Genomic DNA, 22217 nt, shown 5'->3' on the forward strand with positions numbered 1-22217 from the left:
GTAAGAGACATTTTGCGTCTCTATTGTCGCATTATATTTATGGCTTTAACAAACAAGTACGTTATGCACATACACGAAAGTGTTTCTCTAGTATATCCATTGTCTGTCTCTTATCCCGCTCTGACGTCTCGGCCGTCCGTCTTCCCAGCGGCCTGGACTCCAACTCGTGCTCCTCGTGCGTGGCGCTGCTGAAGACGCTGGCCGAGGGTGGCCGGACCATCATCTGCACCATCCACCAGCCGTCCAGCCGGCTGTTCCAGCAGTTCGACCAGCTCTACATCCTGGCCAGGGGCAGCTGCATCTACCGCGGCGCCCGGGCCAATCTGGTGCCGGCGCTGGCCGCAGCCGGACTCCAGTGCCCCGGCTTCCACAACCCGGCAGACTTCGGTACGTGGAGGGAAGAATGGGATCTGGCTGGACCTAAACGGTGGCAAATAATCCTGACCTGACATTTTATCGCGCTGGCCCATAAAAAGTCAAACGTATAAGCAACTAGGACGACGTTGCGTTCACACATTTTGATCATTGTCATTTACTAGTGGTATCTCGGTATCTACATTGCTTGCAAGACATATCAACTTATCCATAACATTTCGTTATCAATTAAACACTGATGACTATTCAGACCCGGATCCTGGCAGCGATGTTTGCGTTATGACGAAATGAGCAGACAGTCGGGACAGTCCAGTGCCTCATTCACACATACAACCACTGACAGCATGTGTCAACCGCTTGGACCGGACTCCGGCTGGGTAAATGTTAGTGTTACGAGCGATTCTGCTATAGCTGACCTAACCGCATCCTGGTATCTCTGATTTCCTTTTATTATTCGCTCTAGTTTCTTTGTTATATCTTGATATATTTTCTCTCCTTCCCTGCCTTTCCATTCCTTTCTGATTTTCTATTGCTCGGTCTCTCTCTCTCTCTCTCTCTCTCTCTCTCTCTCTCTCTCTCTCTCTCTCTCTCTCCTCTCTCTCTCTCTCTCTCTCTCTCTCTCTCTCTCTCTCTCTCTCTCTCTCTCTCTCTCTCTCTCTCTCTCTCTCTCTCTCTCTCTCTCTCTCTCTCTCTTTCTCTTTCTCTTTCTCTTTCTCTTTCTCTTTCTCTTTCTCTTTCTCTTTCTCTTTCTCTTTCTCTTTCTCTTTCTCTTTCTCTTTCTCTTTCTCTTTCTCTTTCTCTTTCTCTTTCTCTTTCTCTTTCTCTTTCTCTTTTCTCTTTCTCTTTCTCTTCTCTTTCTCTTCTCTTTCTCTTTCTCTTTCTCTTTCTCTTTCTCTTTCTCTTTCTCTTTCTCTTTCTCTTTCTCTTTCTCTTTCTCTTTCTCTTTCTCTTTCTCTTTCTCTTTCTCTTTCTCTTTCTCTTTCTCTCTCTCTCTCTCTCTCTCTCTCTCTCTCTCTCTCTCTCTCTCTCTCTCTCTCTCTCTCTCTCTCTCTCTCTCTCTCTCTCTCTCTCTCTCTCTCTCTCTCTCTCTCTCCTCTCTCTCTCTCTCTCTCTCTCTCTCTCTCTCTCTCTCTCTCTCTCTTTCTCTTTCTCTTCTCCCTCTCTCCCTCTCTCTCCCCTCTCTCTCCCTCTCTCTCCCTCTCTCTCCCTCTCTCTCCCTCTCTCTCCCTCTCTCTCCCTCTCTCTCCCTCTCTCTCCCTCTCTCTCCCTCTCTTTCTCTCTTTCTCTCTTTCTCTCTTTCTCTCTTTCTCTCTTTCTCTCTTTCTCTCTTTCTCTCTTTCTCTCTTTCTCTCTTTCTCTCTTTCTCTCTTTCTCTCTTTCTCTCTTTCTCTCTCTCTCTCTCTCTCTCTCTCTCTCTCTCTCTCTCTCTCTCTCTCTCTCTCTCTCTCTCTCTCTCTCTCTCGTCCTTTCTTTTCGCTCCGGGTTTTCTCATATGCTGGCCATTTTAGAGTGGTTTTCAGCAGTGCGTGGGGCTGTCCGCGCTCAGCCAAATCTGGAATGGTTTTCGGGTACGGTCATTGGACTTTGACACTGGGCTATCTCGCGCCGTCGAAGTCTGGTGGTTTGCTGATGCGTTTCAAGTTTTTGCGTCGATCTGTCGGCCAGCGACGACCAGCCTATGTGTCTGTCTGTGCGTATGTGGGGAGGAGTTTTGATCGCATTTGACATCTGTGTGTCATGATGTCAGAGAAACTTACTGAACTTTAAGCATACTAGAGGTACAGGTTTACGCGATAACTGTGTGTTTTGATTTATGTTATGTTACGGGTGCATTGGTTTGGGGGATTGATTTGTATTTTTAGATGTATTATTTGGATAGATTTGGGTAGCCGTTTTAATTAAACTGTAAGGGTTGGTGATAGGTGCGGGGTGTTCAAGTGTTTTGTTGGTTAGGCCCTTTTTTAACTTAACCTTACCCTACCCTACCCTACCCTACCCCTACCCTACCCTACCCCTACACTACCCTACCCTAACCTACCCTACACTACCCTACCCTACCCCTACACTACCCTACCCCTACACTACCCTACCCTAACCTACCCTACCCTACCCTACCCCTACACTACCCTACCCCTAACCTACACTACCCTACCCTACCCTACAATCCCCTACCCTACCCTACCCTACCCTACCTACAATCCCTACCCTACCCTACCCTACCCTACCCTACCCTACCCTACCCTACCCTACCCTACCCCTACACCACCCCAACCCATACACTACCCTACCCTACCCTACCCCTACCCTACCCTACCCTACGCTACCCTACAATCCCCTACCCTATACCCTATCCTACCCTACAATCCCCTACCCTACCCTACCCTACCCTACCTTAACCTTACACTACCCTACCCTACCCTACCCTACCCCTACACTACCCTACCCTACCCTACCCTACTCTGCCCTACCCTACCCTACCCTACCCTACCCTACAATCCCCTACCCTACCCTACCCTACCCTACAATCCCCTACCCTACCCTACCCTACCCTACAATCCCCTACCCTACCCTACCCTACCCTACCCTACACTACCCCTACCCCTACCCTACCCTACCCTACCCTACCCTACCCTACCATACCCTACACTACAAAGTTTCAGCTAAATCGGCCCAGAAACGGCTGAGATATTGCAAAAACAAATTAATTGTATTTACTGGCGAATCCCCTTGGCGAGCGGTGCCTTGTGTCGGCCTTCGTTGTCAAAGGTCAACGACCTCCCGGCTCTGATGCTTTTCACTCAGTTTAGCAAGCGAACAACTGAGCCTAAAGCACGTGCGTTCTGCTCGGCGCCGGTCGCGCCCCCCACCACGTGCACACTGCTGAACCCACACCCTCGAAAATTTAATACGACAAATGAGTGCACGCGCTCGACTTGGCGTGAAAATTTCACCTCCGTAGCCTTTACCGTTCCCGAGCAATGGCCTGTTTTGCCGATTCTAATGCTAACCCTATGGCGCACATGAGCACGCGCCGCGGGCGCACCCCCGGCCGCATCGTGCCCAAAATTTAATACGACCTGTTGAATGACGTGACCCACGAGTCGTCAAAATTTCACCGTCCTGCGTCAATCGACGGCGCCGCAATAAGCCTTTTTGGGAGTAACCCCGACGGCGGCGTGGGCGTGGGCGGCGGCGGACTTTTTAAGATTTATAATAGTAGACTAGAGGTACAGGTTTACGCGATAACTGTATGTTTTGATTTATATTATGTTACGGGTGCATTAGTTTGGGTGATTGACTTGTATTTTAAGATGTATTATTTGGATAGATTTGGGTAGCTGTTTTAAATTAAACTGTAGGGGTTGGTGATAGGTGCGGGGTGTTCAAGTGTTTTGTATGGTAGTACCCTACCCTACCCTACCCTACCCCTACCCTACCCTACCCTACCCTACCCTACCCTACCCTACCCTTCCATACCCTACCCTACCTTTACACTACCCTACCCTACCCTACCCTACCCTACCCTACCCTACCCTACACTTACACTACCCTACCCTACCCTACCCTACCCTTACACTACCCTACCCTACCCTACCCTACCCCTACCCTACAATCCCCTACCATACCCTACCCTACCCTACCCTACAATCCCTTACCCTACCCTACCCTACCCTACCCTACCCTACCCTACCCTACCCTTACACTACCCTACCCTACCCTACCCCACCCTACCCTACCCTACCCTTACCCTACCCTACCCTACCCTACCCTACTCCTACACTACCCTACCCTTCCCTACCCTACCCTACCTTTACACTACCCTACCCTACCCTACCCTACCCTTACACTACCCTACCCTACCCTACCCTACCCTACCCTTACACTACCCTACCCTACCCTACCCTACCCTACCTTACCCCTACCCTACAATCCCCTACCCTACCTACCCTACCCTACAATCCCCTACCCAACCCTACCCTACCCTACCCTACCCCTACCCATACCCTACCCTACCCTACTTTACCCTACCCTACCCTACCCTACTTTACCCTACCCTACCCTACCCTACTTTACCCTACCCTACCCTACCCTACACTGCCACCGACAATCCAAGTTTCAGCTAAATCGGCCCAGAAACGGCTGAGATATTGCAAACACAAATTTATCGTATTTAATGGCGAATCCCCTTGGCGAGGGGTGCCCGGCGCCGGTATTCGTTGTCAAAGGTCAATGACCTTCCGGCTCTGATTATTTCCAGTCAGTTTTTAAGCGAACAACTGAGCCTAAAGCACGTGCCCTCTGCTCGGCGCCGGTCGCGGCCCCATCACGTGCACACCGCTGAACCCACCCCCTCAAGAATTTAATACGACAAATGAGTGCACGCGATCGACTTACAGCGAAAATTTCACCCCCGTAGCCCTTACCGTTCCCGAGCAATAGCCTGTTTTTGCTGATTCTAATGCTAACCCTATGGCGCACATGAGCACGCGCCACGGGCGCACCCCCGGCCGCATCGTGCCCAAAATTTAATACGACCTGTTCATTTACGTGACCCACGAGTCGTGAAAATTTCACCATCCTGCGTCAATCGACGGCGCCGCAATAAGCCTTTTTGGGAGTAACCCCGACGGCGGCGTGGGCGTGGGCGGCGGCGGACTTTTTAAGATTTATAATAGTAGATTGAATGATACCTGTAAAACGTAAATAATGAATATAATAATCTACTATTATAAATCTTAAAAAGTCCGCCGCCGTCGGGGTTACGCAGTCGGCGTTACTCCCAAAAACGGCTATTGCAAAGCCGTCGATTGACGCAGGGGGGTGAAATTTTCACGACTCGTGAGTCACGTAATTCAACAGGTCGTATTAAATTTTGGGCTCGATTCGGCCGGGGGTGCGCCCGTGGCGCGTGCTCATCTGCGCCATAGGGTTAGCATTAGAATCGCGACCGGCGCCGAGCAGAGGGCACGTGCTTTAGGCTCAGTTGTTCGCTTAAAAAACTGAGTGAAAAGCATCAGAGCCGGCAGGTCATTGACCTTTGACAACGAATACCGGCGCCGGGCACCCCTCGCCAAGGGGATTCGCCTTAATACGATAAATTTGTGTTTGCAATATCTCAGCCGTTTCTGGGCCGATTTAGCTGAAACTTGGATTGTCGGTGGCAGTGTAGGGTAGGGTAGGGTAGGGTAAAGTAGGGTAGGGTAGGGTAGGGTAAAGTAGGGTAGGGTAGGGTAGGGTAGGGTAAAGTAGGGTAGGGTAGGGTAGGGTAGGGTAAAGTAGGGAAGGGTAGGGTATGGGTAGGGGTAGGGTAGGGTAGGGTTGGGTAGGGGATTGTAGGGTAGGGTAGGGTAGGGGATTGTAGGGTAGGGGTAGGGTAGGGTAGGGTAGGGTAAGGTAGGGTAGGGTAGGGTAGGGTAGTAGGGTAGGGTAGGGTAGGGACTAGGGTAGGGTAGGGTAGGGTAAGGTAGGTTAGGGTAGGGTAGTAGGGTATGGTAGGGTAGGGTAGAGTTAGGTAGGGTAGAGTTAGGTAGGGTAGGGTAGGGTAGTAGGGTAGGTTAGGGTATGGTAGGGTAGGGTAGGGTAGGGTAGGGTAAGGTAGGGTAGGGTAGGGTAGGGTAGGGTAGGGTAGGGTAGGGTAGGGTAAGGGTAGGGTAGGGTAGGGTAAGGGTAGGGTAGGGTAGGGTAGGGTAGGGTAGGGTAGTAGGGTAGGGTAGGGTAGGGTAGGGTAAGGTAGGTTAGGGTAGGGTAGTAGGGTATGGTAGGGTAGGGTAGGGTAGAGTTAGGTAGGGTAGGGTAGGGTAGGGTAGGGTAGTAGGGTAGGTTAGGGTAGTAGAGTAGGGTAGGGTAGGGTAGGGAAGGGTAGGGTAGGGTAGGGTAGAGTAGGGTAGGGTATGGTAGGGTAGGGTAGGGGTAGGATAGGGTAGGGTAGGGTAGGGTAGGGTAGGGTAGGGTAGGGTTGAATTGAGTAACATCCTAAGTTACAAAGGGCTCGAAAAACTCGCATGCATCACCATCATTCTTTACAGTTCAATTAAAAGCAGTTACCCAGTTCTAAACAAATAATAGGTACCAATAAAAATGCAAGTTTCTACACCCAAACTAATGCATCCGTTGATCATACATATCAAAACATACACTTATCGCGTAAACCTGTACCTCTAGTGAATATTATAAATCCTAAAAAGTCCGCCGCCCACGCCGCCGTCGGGGTTACTCCCTAAAAGGCTTATTAAGGCGCCGTCGATTGACGCACGAGGGTGAAATTTTCACGACTCGTGGGTCACGTCATTCAACAGGTCGTATTAAATTTTGTGCACGATGCGGCCAGGGGTGCGCCCGTGGCGCGTGCTCATGTGCGCCATAGGGTTAGCATTAGAATCGGCAAAAACAGGCCATTGCTCGGGAACGGTGAGGGCTACGGGGGTGAACTTTTCACGCCAAGTCGAGCGCATGCACTCATTTGTCGTATTAAATTTTCGACGGTGTGGGTTCAGCGGTGTGCACGTGGTGGGGCCGCGACCGGCGCCGAGCAGAGGGCACGTGCTTTAGGCTCAGTTGTTCGCTTAAAAACTGAGTCAAAAGCATCAGAGCCGGGAGGTCGTTGACCTTTGACAACGAAGGCCGACACAAGACACCGCTCTCCAAGGGGATTCGCCAGTAAATACCATTAATTTGTTTCTGCAATATCTCAGCCGTTTCTGGGCCGATTTAGCTGAAACTTGGACTGTCGGTGGCAGTGTAGGGTAGGGTAGGGTAGGGTAGGGAAGGGAAGGGTAGGGTAGGGTAGGGTAGGGTAGGGTAGGGTAGGGTAGGGTTGTGTAGGGGTAGGGTAGGGTAGGGGTAGTGTAGTGTAGTGTAGTGTAGTGTAGTGTAGGGTAGGGTAGGGTAGGGTATGGTAGGGTAGGGTAGGGTAGGGTAGGGTAGTGTAGGGGTAGGGGTAGGGTAGGGTAGGGTAGGGTAGGGTAGGGTAGGGTAAGGTTAGGGTAGGGTAGGGTAGTGTAAGGGTAGGGTAGGGTAGGGTAGGGTGGGATAGTGTAGGGGTAGGGTAGGGTATGGTAGGGTAGGGTAGGGTAGGGTAGTGTAGGGGTAGGGTAGGGTAGGGTAGGGTAGTGTAGGGGTAGGGGTAGGGTAGGGTAGGGTAGGGTAGAGTTAGGTAGGGTAGTAGGGTAGGGTAGGGTAGGATAGGATAGTAGGGTAGCGTAGGGTAGTAGGGTAGGGTAGGGTAGGATAGTAGGATAGGGTAGGGTAGTAGGGTAGGGTAGGGTAGGATAGGGTAGGGGTAGGGTAGGGTAGGGGTAGGGTAGGGGTAGGGTTGAGTTCAAAAGGGGCCCAACATACAAAACACTTGAACACCCCGCAACTATCACCATCCCTTACAGTTTTAAAAACAGCTACCCAAATCTACCCAAATAATATAGCTAAAAATACAAGGCAATCACCCAAAACTAATGCACCCGTAACATAACATAAATCAAAACATACAGTTATCGCGTAAACCTGTACCTCTAGTAAAACGTAAATAATGAATATGCAAAGAGATGGTAGGATTCCACCGGGACATCGGTTCTCATTATTTCCTTATTCCATTGACCAGGCTCCTTATTTCAGGCTTAAGTGTTATGTGTATTTTACGTAGTAATTGGCCGTCGCTGTATCAGTGTTTTGCTGAAAACTCCGTTGTTTGCCGCCTGGCAGCGTTTTTTCAACCATTTCCCTTCTGCAGCCTTCACCCACTCATGCCCACTCTGTCGGTCTCCACGCGGTGTCGTGGTACCCACGTCGGCTGGGGCCATGGCCACCGACCACCGACCAACGCCCAATTTAGCCCGCTTCCCCGCCCCTCCCTCCCCTCCCCTCCCCCACGACTAGGTGTTTGGGACAGGTGCTGCGCCGGTCCGCTGAGCGACTTGGGGAGGGGCGGGGAGACCCCAATTGTTCGTCGGTGGCCCGGCGGTGGGGGTAAGGTCACGAACCCAAAGGCTTTAACGTTGTTTGCTCGAGGTCAAGGGCACTAGTGTCGATTTTGAGAAAATTATTGAAGAACTGAAAATTATCTGATTCCTGAACCAGACATATTGTACTGAAGTGAGGGAAGCTTTGATTTGCTGGTTTGACCATTGTAATTTCCTTTGTGATGGGGTTGTCAGCACTTGTTATCATGTATGTAATGTCTTTTTTCAGTTATGGATGCTGTTTATTTAACCATTGGCCGGCGGGTTCGTTTCAGTTATGGATGCTGCTTATTTGACCATTTTGTCGACGGGTCTATTCCAGTGATGGAGGCGGCCAGCGGCGAGTATGGAGAGTGGACGGACCGGCTGGTGGCAGCCAGTAAGAACGGCCGCTGCCTGACCTGGGAGAAGGTCACTGACCCGCCCGAGGTCACCGAGCCGACCCAGGTCGACCAGCACTGCCACACAGTCGGTGAGCTCCGCCGCCTGGGTTCAGCCGTTCGGAGTTCGTTTATAGCAACGCGACTCACCAATCACTAGCACCGCAGCTGCATGGGGTGAATTGTTTGGGGATCGATGTTTAGTCTGGAAATGGCTGTTGTAATGGTTATTCTGCTGCAGGTGGCACGGGGTCAGGCAGCCTGCCATGCCTTGTGAATTGTGATGGCTTGTGATGGCCCTGCGATAGTTTTTCTAGTCAACACTTGCTTTGTGTGGACTTACCCACTTCACATATAAGCACTTCATTGATATCGCTAGCTAGTATGCGCAGTTTGATTGTGCATAACCCCGGCTGTGCTATATTTCATTGCACAATACCTAGGCGTGAGGCCATGATGCGATCTGCTCTCCTAGTTGATTTGCTTACCCTGAAACACGCACACCGTTTTCAGATGAGACCGACTTTGCAGTCGGGAAGATGAACGGCCACGCCACTCCGCCTTCCAAAAACGGCACTCACCAGCTCCAGAACGGCTCAGCACAGGGGAAAAAACGGCGTGCAGCGAAACGGTCACCTACCCTCCGAGTCTCACAGCCCCCGTCCCCCTAACGGCGAGTGTCCACACCCGGCCGAGCCGCCGCCCTACGAACCGGCCGCGGGGGCGGAGCTGAACGGCGCGTCGCTGCCCGCCGCCGGCGCGCCGGTGTCGTCTCAGGACGCTGACGGTGGTGAGGTGGGCTGTACGAGCCTTCTGCTGCGTCACAAACACCCTGCGCCGATGTCTGAGCTGTGTCAGAGGCTGGACGAGGATGTGGGCGGTCAGAGGCTGTACCAGCGGCTGGACTCGGGCAGGGAGCTCTACCGCACGTCCACAGTCACCCAGTTCATGGTGCTGCTGAAGAGGACCTGCCAGTCCATCGTGCGAGATAGGGTGAGTGAGAGCTCTGCAGGGCAGGAGCAGTCCTCGGAACTTCTTCATGAGATTTTGCAACACACGCGGGTTTCGATGTGCATTTGTAAATGCTTATGAATAACTGGAATGAACGTGCCCCCCATATTCTCCAAAGTTTCTTTAACAAGCAGATCTTTGTCCCTGAGATCCCGAAAGAGAGAGACTAGCAAATTACAAACGCACTTTATACCATGATTTATGTTTATTTGCAGATGTTGACCATGGCCCGCCTGGTGTCTCACATATTGTTCGGCGTCCTCATCGGGAGCCTGTACTTCGACATCGGAAACGAAGCCAAAGACGTGTACAACAACGCTGCTCAGCTGTTCTTTGCGCTCATGTTCGTCCTGTTCAGCGCACTCATGCCCACCATTCTTACCTGTGAGTGTTCCATCATCAACATTCTCACTTTGGTGTTTTGTGAGCGTGTAATTATCTCGTATGATATTCCATCATTATTGCCTGTGAGTGTCTCGTGCTCACCGTTACCATCTGTAAATGTTCCCGGCCCAACATTGTTATCACCGGATGTCAAGATCTCTTAATCTCCTTAATCCACAGCATGTTTTGTCTGAGAAGTTTTCATGTCAAGCTTTTGTGTCGTGGAAAAGGGAGAACGCAAGGCCGGGTCAGCCGGATGTACCGGAAAACGAGCAGACATATGACATGCCCATTCTTTGTGTGTTTCAGTTCCCTGTGAAATGGCTGTGTTTAGGAAGGAATACCTGAACTGCTGGTACTCGATGAAGTCGTATTACATCGCCAAAACGCTAGCCGATCTTCCATTCCAGGTATGGATATGATAAAAAGAAAAAGAAAATGGAACTAGTTAGGTTTAAAAGATCGTCCGCTTAGTCGGTTCTCTTCTCTTCATGGCTGGTGTTGGCTTCATGGCTGGGTGAATTTGTTTATGAAATCATTTAATCTTATCTTAATTTTTATGTTTCCCTTGTGTAATTTGCTAGCACCATTCGAATTGCCATGTAATACGAACGACTGCACTACACAGCTCTTGACATGTTGCCGTCTGTTTCCGTTTTCAGATAGTGTTTCCGTTGATATATGATGTCATCGTCTACTACATGACGTCACAGCCGAACGAGCTGGGCCGCTTCCTGATGTTCTGTCTGATGACGGTGCTGACGTCACTGGTGGCTCAGAGCGTCGGCCTGGTCATAGGTGCCTGCTGCGACATCCAGGTACGCAGCCCTCCGGGGGCGTTCGGTTGGAGTCTTTGACTGAGCTGAAATTATAGCGTCTTCTCTCTTGTCAACTTCCAACCTGACAACCCGTATCTCATTCGTTCGCTTCTTTCATGGAAGCAACGTAATTCGTAGAGTGCTTAAATTCGATCCAATGTGCTGCGATATATGAATATTTGCGAATCCAATGAACGTTTTTTCTCTTTACATATATGGAAGTTCCGTTTCTGCTGCTGCTCTCCCCTCCCCCGCACCTCTGCACGGCACCTTTTCCACCATCCGTCAGTTGCCCAACTCGGCCAGACGTCAACCTTACCCTGGCCGGCTGCAGCCACCCTAAACGCAGAGGTCATCGACCCCCGGGGTCTGGCCTTGGCCGCTGGCCAATCCGCTCTCGCCCGTGCCCCACTGCCCCCGGGGAGGGGAGGGAGGGGGGAGGGGGCGAGCCGCACGCGAGTACCGCGGTCGTGTTGGTTTTGATCTAGTACGCGGAAAGGCTGCTCGTTTGGGCGTAGTGAATTCAGCCATGTTGCTTTGAGAGTTTCGGTGTGGTGTTTTCTCGAAACTTATGAATCGTAAGTTTTATTTTGTTTGTTATCCAAACAGATTAAATGATAATATTCCATGAAATAGCAATAATGTTGTCTCATGAAAAATCCAAGTGATCCCAAGTCTCCTGTTCAAAAGTGACGCCCGTGTATCTTTCTCTGTTCGTTTCAGCTGGCGGTGTTCCTTGGACCGGTGACGATGATCCCCATCATCCTGTTCTCTGGCTTCTTTCTCACTCTAAACGCCATTCCCGTCTACCTGTCGTGGATCTCGTACCTCTCCTATGCGCGCTACAGCTTCGAGGGCCTCATGCTGGCCGTCTACGGCAACGGCCGGGGCGACATGCACTGCTCGCAGCCCTACTGCCACTTCAGGAGTCCGGAGAAATTCCTCAAGGTGAGAACCGCGTCGGTCGCTGGGCAGTGGGCATGTTACCTTCAATTGAGGTCGAAAGAGTTTTGCCGAGTTTGAGTTCGGTTTAGTGTGGCCTGAATACGAATTTAGATTTTTCCGGTTGTTTTTAACGACATTAAAGTATGCCGTTAATTGTAGCATAATAACTCGGTCCGGGCTTCAAGACCACGATAGCCTGATTCTGAACTTCGTTTGTCTTGTCTTCAGCTTACCGCTCTTTTGACAGTTTCTGAAATAGCCCTGGTCTCCCTGTCTCGTGCGTCTGAATCTCCCGCTCCCTCCGTCCTGCAGGAGATGGACATGCTGGACTCGTCCTACTGGATGGATGTCGCCGTGCTGGCCGGTATGACGGTCGGACTGCGACTGCTGGGCTACTTCGTCCTTCGCTGGAAGCTGAGAATGGAACGCTGAGGCGGCTCCTTCGAGTTTCACCGTGATGGACCGTGCGTACGTAACTATGGCAAGTCAGTACGGCATCATATTGGTCGACTGTATCTTTGGTTCTTGTCTTGGCCTTCAATTGGGAGGTGAAGAGGTAAGGTTTTCGGTTATTACTGGTGTCAGAAGTGGATTTAGTTGTTTTCTGTGCGTGTTTGTACGCAGCTGGATGTCTCACTGCCGAGAAGAGAGGACGTGGGCAGGGGTGGGGTAGGGCTCTGGAGGCTGGGACCACTTATTACATGGCTACGGAGTAGCCTTACTCGTAACAGGGAATGCGGTAGAACGATATGCTGGCTTTATTGGATGCATGCGGAGCTCCGGATAGTGAACTGCAATGATATCTATTTTGTACTGCCTTAGCGAGAAGAACGTATGGCCGACGCTAGCAGAATGACAAAGTTGAGCATGAATATATCGTAGTTTAGGAATTCATGCAACGAAGAACGTGAAGTGAGAAAACAAACTGTGAATGTTGGTGCTGTATACCGGCAAGATGATGTGCTCAACGGCTGGCCTTGCCTATGGCGTCATGTGCTGTGAAGCGTGACGGTGTTCGCCGGGTAGGTGTGGCTTCACTTGGCAACATTGATCCGCTTGCCGTTACCAGATGGGAGTTTGTGCCATATATCTTGCGAAGTGACTATACCTTGTGGAATTGGATATTTTTATATGGTTGTCCTTTCTCGTACCAGTTGTGGTGTTGCGATATTTGTGAACGTGTTATTATACCTTGCGTCGATTACAACGTATCTAGCGGCATGATCGGGAGTCGTTATCAGAGCGTGCAAATGTTGGGGTGGTTCATGTACCTTCTTCTGATAGGATACTGTGGTCAGCTCAAGGAATTTGTGTGCTAATCAACTTTTGAGAGATGTCCCTTGCAGATTGCGGTAGAATTCCCGAATTTAATCTGCTCACTTTACTCACTAATTCACTATCCAGTTGTCATCTTAGCAATTGTTTTCACTAAAAATTGTACGTTTCATTAAATCAGCAAATAAAATCAAAACACTTCTGTTCACTTTTATGTCTACTGATTTTTTGTCCACCTGTGCCTCGGCTTTTTATTTTGTATTCCTATCCTGTCTATCTTGTATCGTTCACACCGGTTGTCCAGCCGCGAGTTACCGGTCAGTGCCGCTGGCGCCACCTGTGCTCGGCTCCACGGCCGTTTACCGAGGCGGCGACACCGCTGTCCGTCTGTCTCCAGGGTGGTTGTGTCGAGCTGTGTCATCCACACATTCGACTTGGATAGGATAGGTAGTGACGTGCCACACTGCTCTGTTGAAAACTTGTACGGTTGTTCGTTGCCATTGCGGTTGCCTGTTGCCACCAAAATAGGCTGCACCGCCACCAACCCACATCGATTAGATTTACATACCACTGCTGTGATATTGCCACTGTACCAGTAATCCAGTAGTCTAGCCACTGTGCCGGCGATTTCGGTGCTCTAGCCTAAAGATAGTTCAATGTGGCAACTGTTGACGCAAGCCGCCCTTCGTTAGGGACCTGCGGATCGCGCACTGCGTGCGCTTGTTTGGATCCCGTTCACGTTACGGCGATTGTTGATAAATATCAGCTGGTACAACGAGTCCCGGAGTTGTTCTCGGCCCGCCAGTCAGCGCCCTATGTCATTTCCTGTTCGTGCTACGTTGTTGCTGAAAATAATTCCTCGTCAGTCGTGTCGTCGTTGTTGAAGAGAAGGATAATATGCTCATATATTCTAAGCTAGACTGGCGATTGCTGTGTATTTTGAAAGTCTCAATCAGTACGAATACGGGGCTCGGTCGTGCTTCAAAACTGAACCATTATATAAGATGCCCTCAACTTCGTATAAAGAAACAATGTTTTGATAATATACAATGGTTGATGCCCTATATGTTTGTTATCATCGTCAACAACATTTATGTTTGTTATCATTTATGTTTGTTATCATTTATGTTATGTTTTTATGTCAACATTTATGTTTGTTATCATCGTGACTTTAGATACCTTGACACAACCCATCTCTCGGCGTCGGCGATCTCATCTCGTCGCCACCTTAGCGTCGTTTACCTGCAGATTACTGTCAGAAGAGTGAGATAATAATGTGTATGTACGTACTATGGGGTCATTGTTTTTAGAAGTGCGGACGGCTTCTACGACTTCGAATGACTGTGCGATCTCTGAAGGGCGTCACGAAAAAAAATCAATAACCTCGGCACTCAACTGTCTGTAAACCCTGTCACCGGCCGGTGGAACCTGAGGTTATCTCATGGCACCGACCAGAGCTCCCAAACTAATCTACACACTACAGCGCCTTCCTCATGAACAAAAGACGAGGATGTAACGGTAGGCGTACATTGTACAACGCCCGGAGGTATATTTATTAACAGATCGGCAGTTACTGGAGTTGCATATGCCTCAGTCACATACATATGTTGGTCCCTTTGAGAGCAATTCAAGACATTGTGATCTTGATTCGCTTGTTATGACGCGTGATATGTAAAATAAACCGAATACGTTTAGTTTGTTCAGCCCTCGACGACCCTTGCTGAGTCAGTCTCACCCGTTTCGCCCAACAGGCTAGTGCCCTTGCTAGTGCCTAACTTCGTCAGTCACTCGTCGTCACTCAGTCACTCGTCAGGCTCGTCAGTCGTCGGTCGTCACTCGTCACTCGTCTACCTATATGCTGTGTTAGAATTCCCATTGTCACAACTGTAAAAGTTGTTCTGGCAGCAAATGAGCTCATGAATATTGATCTGAGAACAAATTTAAACCTTTTTTCGATACTGGTGATTTCTGTTCTGATGCAAATGAAATAAAAATAGACGTCAATTTACCTCGCACTTGCCACAAGACCAGTGCGAGTCTAAGTAACCATTACGACACCAGTGCTGCCTGACGACTGGCAACACGTCCCAGCTACCGACCCTCACTGGGTGACAGCTCTCTCACTGAACTTTGCGGCACAACAGCAGGCCATCGCCACAGTTGAGCAGGCTGGTGTGCACCCGGCTATCGGAGGCCGCCTTCTCGTTCAGCTGGTGGATGGCGCGTGAGTTGGCGTCCATCTCCGCCTCCGGCTTGAGCACCCCGCCGTGGTAGAGGGCGTTATCGACGGCGATGATGCCCCCGACACGCAGCAGGCGCAGGCACGCCTCGTAGTAAGCCGGATAGCTCTGCTTGTCGGCGTCGATGAAGGCGAAGTCGAATGTGCCGGACTCGCCAGCGGCTATCAACGCCTGTGAAACGGGACGGATAGGTGAGGGAGGATGAGCTTATTTATTTATAATTTAAGATGAAACCGTAGAAGATTTGGGAAAAGGACTGACTGAAACCGTGCTTCTATAAGAGGAGTATTATTGAGCGGGTGATTAAAAGTTCCAGGCTGCTCTCAATTAATAAAGGTTATTCCGTTAGGATATTTCACGAAAACACAAAGACCTGCAATGGACACCTATTACCCACAGTCCACACCGAGCCCACCTCGAGCGTTTCCAGAGCGGGTGCCAGTCGGACGTCGATCTTGTCGGCCACCCCGGCGTCGGCCCAGACCTGGTAGGCGTTGTACTTCTTCAGCCACTCGTCGGTGACGTCGCAGGCGATCACCTTGCCGTCGGCGGGCAGCGCCAGTGCGGCAGACAGCGCGCTGCACGGAGGATGACGACAGTGAAACGCACGTGAGCGTCAGACACAGACGGACGTTCAAATAGAGGAGCACGGCCTGGCCTTGGGTCTGGCTCAGTCTGGCTATCTGTAAGAATCTTGGGTCTGGCACGGTCAATGGCATGTTTGTCTCCAAGGGAAATGTAAACGTCCTGGTCAAGCCCTCAACCAACTGCTAGCTTGTGGCGAATCCTTCAAGGTCATAGACAGTCGTATACCCAAAAGTAACACGGTTACTCCTCTAACACCCGTCACAGACAGTTCAAGGTCACGCGCTACGTCAGCAAGGCCATGCTCGCTTGTACGCGGATGGGCGTATTCACACACATCGAAAGATAAAGTTTGCTGTCCCGGCTACACCTTCTGACCGGTCTACATTTAGCCACATTCAGCTAATACCGCTGTAAGTGCACTGGATGCCTGCAGCCCCCACTGAATCCTCTATCCATGCATCTGTCCTCTGGGTGTCTTCTGTCCACAGTGCTACACCCGCACACCGCTGCACCCCGAACACCTACCTGTAACCAGTGAATACACCGATATCGAGTGTTTTCTTGGCCCCCAGCGTGCCGAGCAGCAGCCGCAGGAAGTTGAGCTCGTCCGAGGCGCCCAGCATCCTGCCCATGGGGTCCTGCAGGCTGTCGGCTCGCAGACGGGCCATGTGCGGGTTCAGTGGCGTCATGTGCTCGAACAGGTACTTTTGCAGCGCGCCCGCCGTCGCGTCGTGCTCCTTGCTGATCTGAGACATGGCTGTGGCGGCTGGAGGGTGGGTTAGCACGCGGAGAGACGGTAGTCGCTGGTGGGATGGGTCGGGGCCTGGTGCCGGCACGCTCCCACACGCCACAGTGAGGGAGTCGGGCCGGCGCGGCGCGGCCAGCGGGCGGGGGGCGTTGCTGGTCGGAGGGGCTGGTCTGCGCAGGCGCACTGGCGTCCTCATGACGTCACACGCAGCCAACGAACAGCGGTCGGCCCTGATCGAAGTTTTGATAAGAGATGTGGCTAGCAGTGGCGGCGGATTCGATTTTGGCGTGGGGGGGGGGGCAAGATCCCAGTCGAGATGATGTCATATGCGGATCCAGAAAGGCGTTTTCGACGCTGTAGGGGACATACCCCCCAAAAAAGTGTCCAAAATCCAAAAACTCATCGGATTTCGATTCCTTACTGATCTTCTGCTGAACAGTATTAAGCAAAAAAAAAAAAATCCTGATAAAAAAGTGTTTCATTAGGAAACATAAGGTACGTTTTGTCTATTTCGGGCGATGCAGGGGCCAGGGGAGGGAGAATAAATGTTTGCTTTAAATGCCCGCTCCCTGGATCCGCCAGTGGACGATGTAACGCTTTTCGTATTGCTGTGTTAGAAAAAAATCGCTAATGGGAAAAGTTGTGCCATAACCCGATCGCATATTAGATGTTGAAGAACGATTCCAAACCTTTTGAAGTAGGCGAGCGCTATTCTTCAATGAGGTAACTCGTTACCATTTCCTCTGTTCATTTTACGTTCGATTTCCGTTTAACCTTCCTTTAAAAAGTATTTCTGAGACAGATATCAAATGAAACTAGCTCACAGCGGGAGGAGACCGCTCAAACATTCAGAGATAGTCGGTCACATCCTATTGGGACAGCGATCCGCCAGAAACACTCCCCAAGGCAGTGGTTCGCCAACTAAGCTCACCGAGACGGGCTGTCTCGATGGGTTTATACAGTTAGCCTACAGCAAGGCTTAACTAAGGCCCAAACGCTCGTCAAGCTGGGAACGAAGGGCTGAGGTGAGGGAGCGCGGCGGTGGGCTGGGGTGAAGGAACGGTGGACTGGAACGAGAATCCAGAAGCTCTTTTTGTTCTTGTTTTGTTTTGTTTTGTTTTGTTTTGTTTTGTTTTGTTTTGTTTTATGTTGTTTTGTTGGGTCTGACCTTTCGGTCTGACGAGACCATTTCCGGGCCGGAAGGATGATAGGAATTAGGGGGAGACATTGGTCTGGGTTGACACCCTGGAGAGTCGCCGGGGCTGAGCCCGCCCGAAAGGACAGGCCGATCAGCCCCCCAAGCACTCTCTGCACCCGGCTACGGGGTGCGCTCCGTCGAGAGCAGTGGTGCCGCTCCAAGGGAGCAGCCCGCATGAGGTAAAGGTGCCTGTCCAGCCCGGAGTAGGGGTTGCGGCGTGGAGGAGAAGGATTTATGTGTCCTGAGGATGGAAGCGATGGAACGGAGCTGCCAGAAACTCTTGGTAGGGCGTTTCTTTATTAGGGCTTTAGGGTGCGCTGACTGCGGTAAGGTCCAAATTATCACACTAAATTTTGTCACATCTACCGGTTCAGGCACTCGAGAATCAGCGGCCAGTGATATCTGCAAAGACGAAGCATTTCCAACCCAGCTTCAGCCTGGTGTCAGGGTGCCTCAGGTGGCTTTAATTACAGCTGCACATACCAAACGACCTCAGTGCAGCCAGTCCATGTGGCCGAAACCATTCGGAACAGACTTCAACAAAAAGTGAGACAAGGTTAGTGCTATCGTTAAGTGCCATTATAGACTTGGTCCCCGTTGGCTTGACCCACTGGAAGGTGGTAGTTATCGGACGCTGTGGGGCATACTCATTTTTCCAAAATGCCTCAGATTTTGCTTTCTTGTTCATAGGCGGCGGAACGGGGAGGGCACCGGGGCACCGTGCCCCCCTTTGATTTTGGCATTTTTACGTTGGCCCTATGGACGTTGCATGGAAAGAATGGGACCAAAAGTCGGCAGTGCCCCCCCCCCCCTCCCCTTAATTGAAGGTGTTCCGCCGCTACTGTTCGTGTTTGATGCTCTTTATTCTATAGTCAGCCTTTAGACAGAAGGGGGGGGGGGCCACTGGCACTAATGATCAGTGCCTTACCCTCAAAAGTTTCCAACATAAATTTTTACTTTTTTAATAGTGAAAACTGAAATAAAGCGGATACTGAACTGTGAGCATCCAGTTTTTACACTGGCCCCACACAAGCCTCCGAATGCCCAAAGCAGATCTCTGATGACTGGCCTTTGGGTGTCATACCATACCGTGCATTGGTCAATGTCGTCAATGTGTACGACCTCGGCCTTTACCATTTTATGCGCTGGAAACTGTTGCGCTCGAAAAAATCAGGGGAGTGGCTTATTATGAGCGCTCATCAGTCCTAACTACCCGCAAGCGAATGGCTAGCCCTTCTGTCTCCGCTCGCTTGCGATTTGGCATTTATGTAGGTACAAAATAGAGGCAAATGACCACTGAAGGTATGAGTTGCGTCTCTTGCACACATCTACATATAAATAGAATCTGAAAAGACAAAAAAAAATAAATATATAAAGCGGAAATAGTTAGCATTTACACATATTCAAAAGGCACCGTTGGACAAACTGTAGGAGCGCATAGCTATTAGCTGCAATATCAGATTATGGAAATTTTCCTCATGTTTAGGGCACAAATTATGGAGGGGCAAGAATATACGTTTGCCCCTCCTCCAAAAGTTTCTTAGGGAACGATGCCTCCTCTGCCACCCCGTATCCGTCGCCCCTGTAAACGGTCACTGAAGGCCTGGGTTGCCGCTGCGTCACGTTGACGCTTATAATGCCTCCAAAACTAGGTTGAAGAGAGGAAAACTTCAATTGAACGTAAACGCTTGCCATTTAAGAAAGGCAACGTATGATAAAGTATATGGGCATCTGGTTATATCTTCAGATGATCGAACGGAATAATCAGGTATATGGTTTCTTGTCTAAGCTTTGTCGCAAATTATGGGGGGGCAAAAAGATATGTTTGCCCCCCCACGAGTTTGCCAGGGGGGCAGCTCCCCCCCCCCCCCTGCCCCCCCCCGAATCCGCCGCCCCTGGTGGCTAGTCACCGTCTGGTCATCACAGGGCGATTGAGATGTCCCGTACACGCCGTGTTAGTTATTGACATTTGTCCGGCCGTCACTATCCTCAGACGAAAATCAATAAACCCGTCCATTAGGATGACAATAAAGGATTGATCTGACAACACTGCACTATAAGACAACGTTTCATCACCAAAGTTTCCAAAATTGTTCATAATTAATCCACATAAGCAACAGAAATATCAAAGATGTTTCTGCTCACCCATGCGTTTACAGAAGTTATATTATTGTCGCTAGATGGCACCAGTGGTATACGCCTGAAGTTATACTGTGCCGCACGGCATATACGTATTGCGGGCGCTCGCTAAATCGAGCGTCAGAAAGTATTCAAAAGACTGAAAGTAACGAGGAAATTGTAACATGCATGCATACGAGCGTAATACAGGCAAAACCCTGTCAGTAACCACACTATCTACAGCCACTACCGTCGAAGTATCGATCACTTTATATTTTAGGTTGCTTTATGAAACGATGGCCATTTACGACCTTACTCCTGCAGTCGTGGACTTGGATGACAATAGTCGTGTTGGCTCGTCAAAAAGGTGTCATTATGTAACGTCCAACTCTGCACAGTGCACATGGCCCAGCTATAACCTAACAGAAACGTGTACGACTGTACGCTGTGCAGTCCAGACAGCAACAAACGAGCATGTGTGCGTCGCGTCCGAATGACTCAGCAAGGTCAAACCTCTCGGTCCCCTCAGCGGCCAGTGGCGGACTCAGGACAATAAAGTTGGGGGTTAATCGCACATCTCTACTAGGCTTTGAAAATACGATAATTCATTGATCCTGTGATGACGACTCATCATAGATTACCTACCTTCAATGATGATTTATAGAATGAAGACTGATAATTCATTCAACGCGACCCACCGTCAACCTCTATCTGCCATCTAGTCATTTCTGGTTGTTGTTGTTGTTGTTTTCCCCGGAGTCCACCGGTGGTACATATATTTAATCATCAACGAAAGAAGCACTTGAGATCAGCATCGGGAGATTGAGTAAAACGTGAATCAATAAATGGCGCTGCATAGGGCTAAAGGTGAGGATAGGATTTGTTTAACAGTTAGAATTGATTAGAAGAGTGCAGAAGATTAGTGGTTAGAAGGTTGGGAGGCAGCACCATTTATGATACGATCACAGAAACACAGGACTACAGAGGCCACCATCCATCTCGAACTGGGTTTGTCGCAGTTCTCCACCGCAGTCAAGACTGGAAGGCCCGGGAAGGGCGGCGCACATCAACAAAGCGACGAAAGCGACATCTATAGGCTGGTATCAGTCAACCGCAGAGCGTGAGGGAGGGTTACACGTGTGCAGAATCAGCACTACCTGTCAGGCCAATTCGCACACAGAGTAGCGCAGCCGCGGGACCGCTCCATCAGCGATAACAGCGCCACCTACAAAATCCGGAGTCACATGTTGGACCAGCTCGCAGACTGAGCGCCAGGTCGCGAGCAGGTTTAGCTCAGCTGCGACAACGGCGTCCGCCGCAGACAGGTTCAGCGCCATCTGTTGTTCCGACTTGTAGCTAGAAGTTGCCTTCAGTCACTGCAGCACAAACAGGTTGACACTGGAGAACAGAGCCGACCTGCAGATAAAGTTGCCTTCAGTCGCTGCAGACCTCCCGGTGTCACAGGCAAACAGTCCTTAGCCATGAGTGAGAGGCCTTAATCAGGGCGGTCAACACTAGACTGACATGGCGCACAGTCTCTGACGAACAGTGCAGCCCGCTGAGGTAGATACTATCGGAAATATCACTCCTTCCGCTGCACGGGCGAAGCATCTCCGCGGGTGGCCCGGAGACCAGGCGACCAGTCAGTCGTAGCGGAACTATTATTGAGTGCACCAACACCAGTGACGTCGGTTTTCGCACGAAACTCTAGATGAAGCGCATCCAGACAGGTGATGCCGTGAACTGGTGCGGCTGGCCGCCGCCAGCGCAGCATACCGCATGGTCTTCAGACCTCCCCACTCTCCCACCGAACCGACCGTTGGCCCACGATCCTGTTCCCTCCTCCGACCTCTGCAGAGCATTTGCCGCTCCCCGGCCTCTACCCCCCGCAGCCGAAACCACCGCCAGAGAGCGGATCTGGACAGGGCCAGCGTGCGTACAAAATGGTCCCGAGGCCATTCGCTGGTCGGCGAGGGTAGCACCACGCCTCTTCATATCTGGAGTTTGCTTGCAGCACATGCGTTGGTAATCCAGTGGTCCAGGGTGACCAGACTGCAGGGCGGCAGTACAGACTGCAGGGCGGCAGTACAGACTGCAGCCGCAGTATCCGGCTGAATCCAGCGAGCCCAGGAGCGGTCCACCGAAGAAGCTGAAGAGGTCTTCAGAAGAGACGGACATCGTCAGC

General features: G+C 50.7%; 2 protein-coding genes across 2 annotated transcripts in view; one reads left to right on the plus strand and one right to left on the minus strand.

Moving 5' to 3' along the window:
- Nucleotides 1-14206, plus strand: part of LOC122375478 (ATP-binding cassette sub-family G member 4-like) — a 41805-nt gene extending 27599 nt beyond the window's left edge. The window contains 9 exon segments of the mRNA XM_043354886.1: nt 149-387; nt 8650-8799; nt 9221-9373; nt 9375-9700; nt 9934-10102; nt 10412-10512; nt 10765-10920; nt 11644-11868; nt 12178-14206. Of these exon segments, the coding sequence (XP_043210821.1) occupies nt 149-387; nt 8650-8799; nt 9221-9373; nt 9375-9700; nt 9934-10102; nt 10412-10512; nt 10765-10920; nt 11644-11868; nt 12178-12297 (1639 nt within the window). The 3' untranslated portion in view covers nt 12298-14206.
- Nucleotides 14207-14653: 447 nt separating this feature from the next.
- LOC122375477 (probable caffeoyl-CoA O-methyltransferase 2) lies at nt 14654-16916 on the minus strand. Its single transcript, XM_043354885.1, has 3 exons — nt 16494-16916; nt 15796-15958; nt 14654-15551 (listed from the first exon to the last, which is right to left on the minus strand). Exons 1-3 carry the CDS (start codon nt 16910-16912, stop codon nt 15261-15263), a joined length of 873 nt encoding a protein of 290 aa, XP_043210820.1. The 5' UTR covers nt 16913-16916; the 3' UTR covers nt 14654-15260.
- Between the last annotated feature and the right edge of the window lie 5301 nt (nt 16917-22217).

Source organism: Amphibalanus amphitrite, unplaced genomic scaffold (genome assembly GCF_019059575.1).
Source record: "Amphibalanus amphitrite isolate SeventyFive unplaced genomic scaffold, NRLGWU_Aamphi_draft 001850F_arrow, whole genome shotgun sequence".
In the NCBI taxonomy this organism is placed as follows: Eukaryota; Metazoa; Arthropoda; class Thecostraca; order Balanomorpha; family Balanidae; genus Amphibalanus; species Amphibalanus amphitrite.

Bases quoted from the DNA above. Each gene is read 5' to 3' on its own strand.
- LOC122375477 (XM_043354885.1), bottom strand. From the start codon at position 16,912: ATGAGGACGCCAGTGCGCCTGCGCAGACCAGCCCCTCCGACCAGCAAC. The intron at 15,959-16,493 runs GTAGGTGTTCGG...TCCTCCGTGCAG, and splicing joins GGTGTATTCACTGGTTACAG to CGCGCTGTCTGCCGCACTGG. The intron at 15,552-15,795 runs GTGGGCTCGGTG...CCCGTTTCACAG, and splicing joins CCGCTCTGGAAACGCTCGAG to GCGTTGATAGCCGCTGGCGA.